The sequence below is a fragment of the Rhipicephalus microplus genome, chromosome 7 (genome assembly GCF_043290135.1).
Source record: "Rhipicephalus microplus isolate Deutch F79 chromosome 7, USDA_Rmic, whole genome shotgun sequence".
Lineage (NCBI taxonomy): Eukaryota > Metazoa > Arthropoda > Arachnida > Ixodida > Ixodidae > Rhipicephalus > Rhipicephalus microplus.
In genome coordinates this window covers 137,848,950-137,854,113 of record NC_134706.1, presented here as the reverse complement: position 1 = coordinate 137,854,113, position 5,164 = coordinate 137,848,950, and the positions used below count along the sequence as shown (strand labels likewise).

The 5,164-nt window shown below is 47.2% G+C and overlaps 1 protein-coding gene across 1 annotated transcript; it reads right to left on the bottom strand.

Moving 5' to 3' along the window:
* Window positions 1-3,741: 3,741 nt before the first annotated feature.
* On the bottom strand, window positions 3,742-4,806 carry LOC142767881 (uncharacterized). Its single transcript, XM_075870125.1, has one exon. It carries the CDS (start codon window positions 4,804-4,806, stop codon window positions 3,742-3,744), a length of 1,065 nt encoding a protein of 354 aa, XP_075726240.1.
* Window positions 4,807-5,164: the final 358 nt, after the last annotated feature.

Below are 5,164 nucleotides of genomic sequence, written 5' to 3'. Positions count from 1 at the left end.
AACAAGTACACACACTTCCACTCGTAAACACTCAAGGTGATACCTTGGAAGATCAGGCAAACTTCCTCGGGGCACACTTTGAAAGGGTATCCAGCTCGTCCCACTATACTGACACTTTCCAAAAATACAGAACAAGAATAGAAAAGCAGAAACTAGAACATAAATCCACTAGATACGAGGCATATAACCAAGCTTTCAGTCTAGCTGAGCTCCGAACATCTCTAAACTCCTGCAAAACTTCTGCCCCAGGTTCTGACCGTATGGTGTATGAAATGTTAAAAAACCTACCAGCCGAAACACGAAAAACCTTACTTTGTTTATACAATGCTATCTGGTTTTCTGGCACTATCCCTACCTCCTGGAAAGAGGCGATTATTATTCCCATTTTGAAAGAGGGCAAGGACCCTTCTTTAGCTTCAAGTTATAGGCCTATTGCACTTACAAGCTGCTTGTGTAAAGTATTCGAAAAAATGTTAAACTGCCGACTTCTACATATTCTTGAAACAAACAATTTGCTCGACCCATTTCAATGCGGGTTTCGAGAAAGTAGATCCACCACAGACCACCGCGTTCGTATCGAGGCACAGATAAGAGATGCCTTCGTCCATAGACAATATTTTGTCTCTGTGTTCCTCGATATTCAAAAGGCGTATGATACAACATGGCGTTTCGGAATTCTAAGAGACCTGTCCCACCTTGGTGTGCGCGGAAGAATGCTTCATATAATCGAAAGTTACCTGTCAAAGCGGACATTCCGTGTCCGTCTAGGCAGTGTGCTCTCCCAAACATTTGTCCAGGAAACAGGCGTGCCACAAGGTGGTGTGCTTAGTTGCACACTTTTTATCATCAAAATGAATTCTTTGCACTTGTCCATTCCCCGCATGATGTTCTATTGTACATATGTCGACGACGTTCAGCTTGGCTTCAAGTCATGCAACTTAGCCATGTGTGAGCGGCAGGTTCAGATGGGTTTAAATAAGGTCTCCAAATGGGCAGACGAAAACGGATTTCGACTTAACCCACGAAAAAGCACGTGTGTCTTGTTCTCTCGAAAGAGAGGCATGCACTCGGAACCTGGCATTCGGCTGAACGGGCAACGTCTGTCCGTCAAATCCGAGCATAAATTTTTAGGCTTAATCTTGGACAACAAGTTGACCTTCGTACCGCATATCAAGTATTTAAAAGCAAAATGTTTAAAAGCCATGAATGTTATAAAAGTGTTGTCACGTACTACGTGGGGTAGTGATAGGCAATGCCTCATGAACCTCTATAGAAGCCTTATTCGTACCCGCTTAGATTATGGGGCCGTTGTCTATCAGTCTGCCACTCAAAGTGCCTTGAAGATGCTTGACCCCGTGCACCATTTGGGCATCCGCCTTTCTACGGGTGCTTTTCGCACCAGCCCCGTAGAAAGCCTTTATGTTGAGTCGAATGAGTGGTCGCTTCGTCTGCAGAGAACTTACATGTCCTTTGTTTATTTCCTTAAGGTGAAAGCAGATAAGAAGCACCCCTCATACTCCACTATTATTGATTTGTCGAGCTCCATTCTGTTTCAAAACAGGCCTTCGATGAGGCAGCCCTTCTCAGTTCGCCTGAAAAGGCTAGCTGAGGAAACTGGAGTCTAACTTGAACATAGTTTAATGGCTCCTGTAGCATATCTGCCACCGTGGCAATGGCAGACTATAGACTGTGATGTGTCGTTTCTTGAAGTTACAAAACATGCGCCTATTGCCCATATCCGAACATACTTCCTGGAACTTCAACACAAATACACACGTCCTGAGTTCTTTACAGATGCCTCCAAGTCTAACTCCTCTGTGTCCTACGCTGCTGTCGGCCCATCCTTTTCGGATGGTGGCCCTCTACATCCAGGCACAAGTATCTTCACAGCGGAAGCCTACGCGATACTTGTGGCGGCTAAACACATCAAGCAATTACAAATACAAAAAGCAGTAATTTATACAGACTCCCTCAGTGTAGTAACGGCTCTGCACACTATTAAAAACACAAAAACCCAGTCCTCGTCTCACTTTACTCCATTTTATGCACACTATACACACTCAAACAACATGTTGCAGTGTGCTGGGTGCCAGGGCACCGTGTGATTCAAGGCAACGTGAGGGCGGATCAGCTCGCTGCATCCGTCCACAAAAGCACTGCCCCTACACCCATATCAATCCCGGCCGTTGATCTTAAGCCGTCTCTCAAACGAAACCTCAGAGTATACTGGCAGAGCAAGTGGGATACACACACACAAAACAAACTACACGTTATTAAGCCACACCTTGGTCATTGGCTGCCTGTATCGAAATCGTGTCATACAGAGGTAATACTAACGAGACTCAGGATAGGACACACATACACGACACACACACACCTTTGGTCCGGTGGCGATCCACCATTGTGTGACAGATGTGGTGAAGTATTGACAGTCCTTCACATTTTAATTGAGGGCAAACAATTGGACACTGTAAGAAAACAACACTTTCCATTACCCTACCGACAACATATACCTTTGCACCCTGCAATGTTCGTCGGTAGAGAACCGCCTTTTAGTCACAAATCATTGTTAGCGTTTTTTAAAGAAATTCATAGTTTTCACATCATATACCCGGGCATCCCGTAGCACGACCTCTCCAGAGAGGTTTTTGCTGCGGCGGTTACACAAGAAAGCACTTGCCTCACGGCCCTTGGACGCAAGGGTATGAACGAGTGAGGCACTTGTGCTAATGCCATACATATCCACCATCGTCTTTTATTATCACCAACTTTTGTCATCTATTCACACCGCACACACCTTTCACGACATGGTCATGATTTTATTACTTGTATGTTTTTACCCGCCTTACCGCGAGGAATTTTATGGCCCTTATACAGCCGCTTATCACAATCATTGTTCATGTTTTTAGTAAGATGAACTGGCGCTCTTTGGCCGTGAAATGGCCCTTGCGCCATAAAACATCAAACATCATCACTTGTGCTAATGCCATACATATACACCATCGTTTTTTATAATCACCAACTTTTGTTATCTATTCACACCACACACACCTTTCACGGCATTGTCATGATTTTATTACTTCTATGTTTTTACCCGCCTTACCGCGAGGAATTTTATGGCCCTTATACAGCCGCTAATCACTATCATTGTCCACATTCCTTGTCGCATGAACTGGCGCTCTTTGGCCATCAAATGGCCCTTGCGCCAAAAAACACCATATATCATCATCAGATTTAAAAGCACTTGCCCCACAGCCCTTGGACCTAAGGGCGCTGATGAGGCACTTGTGCTAGTGCCAAATATTTTTACAAGTTTTTATTATCAAAACCTTTGTCACCCTTTTTACTATGCATATCACGCCACTGTCATGATCTTAATACCTATGTTTTTACCTGCATTACCGCGAGGAATTTTAAGGCTCCTATACAGCCACGCCACATACATTGCCCGCATCTCTACTCATCGAAATGGCGCTCTTTGGCCATCAATCGGCCCTTGCGCCACAAAGCGCCACACATCATCTTCATCAGAAGCTTCAGCGCCCTTGAATGTACCCAGGCCTTCTTCAAACACATCAGCGTAGTCTTGGACTAGGTGTTTGACGTCGGAAAGTGCGTGGATGTTCACTTCAACATCGGAGACGCCAATGCCCAGCTCAAGCATCCAGTGTCGTCTAAGAAGAGTAAGCGATCCGTCTCCGGTCAGGAAAATAGGTAGGTCGGCCTCTCTGCGATGAAACTTCACACTGACGTCAGCTTTGCCCTGAACCTCTTTAGTTCCCTGGAATAGCTTCGCAGAAGCACTTGTGACGGCTGCACAGGAACTGAAGGCAAAAGTTTAAGAAGACGCGACTTGGCCATGACAGAGACACTTGCCCCAGTGTCCACTTCCATGCGGAGCGGCTTGCCACAAACGTCAACAGTTACGGTGAAAGGCGGTGGCGGCATGGCGTAGTCGACTTGCCACATGTCAAAAACTTCGCAAGATGAAGTGGTAGCGGCGTCCTGCTTGCGTACCGTATTAACACGATGACGGTTACTCGACGACGGCGAACTGCAAGCCGAGAATGAATGTGCATTGGTGGGGCTGTTGCTTTGGGCTTGGCTGTCACTTCGTCGCGAATTGCACACCTTCGCCAAATGATCTCGTTTGTTGCAGTAATAGCAGATTGTCTTCACATGCTTGCATTTTGATGCAAGATGTCCGTCCCCACAGCGGTAGCAGGTGACGCCCCCAGAACCTGACAAGACACGGTGAGTTGAGAAAGCGCTGCTTGTGTTCGCTTGCGCTATCTCACCTGCGTCCCTTTTTGCTGCTTCCATTGCCAGGGTGGTCTGCACAGCATCGTCGAAGGTGAGGTCCGGTTTTTCCAGAGGTCTTGTTTGGACATCCACGTTACTTATGCCACACACGACGCGGTCGCGGAGCACGTTTTCGAGTTCAGCCCCGAAGCTGCAGTGCTCAGACAGGCTTTTTAGTGCTGCGATAAAATCGCTGACTGATTCCCCTTCCGCGCGAACGCGCGAGTTGAAACGAAAACGCTGCACGACGGCAGAGGGCTTCGGGCAATAATGGCTTACAAGTACTTGAAGAATCTCGTCCAGATTCTTGTCACTGGGCTTGGCGGGCTTGACCGAATTGCGGAGCAAAGCATACGTTTTCTGCCAGCAGCAGCTGATGAACACGGCAGTACGCTTGTCTGGGGCGACATCATTCGCCAGGAAAAATGCTTTGAGCCGGTCCACGTAACAGGGACAGTCGTCTCCTCCCCGCTCGAATGGCTCGAGGTTGCCGAAACTTGGCATGGTGAACAGAAGGCAGAGAGCTTCGGGAACGAACACTTACATGAAACTTCCTTTCGTCCTCGTCGCCAGTTGTTACATGTGTAGATTAACTGATGGCTAGGCGGTAGTGACAACCAGGAACAGTAGGCTATCAGGCCCGCGAAGACCACGAGAACATCTTCAGCCTTTAGCCCAGAACGAACTGTGTTTTATTATTTCCCAAAACGGCCACCCCGCTGGTGTGCCAGGCTTGCACAGCTCAACACAACTATCAGCGCCGCGTGGAAGCGCTGCATTTGAACCAACATTGTAACATTTGGCTTCTTACTTGTGGTGAAGCGCATGGCTTTGTGGACTTCCGTTTTTTGTTTTCCTTGGA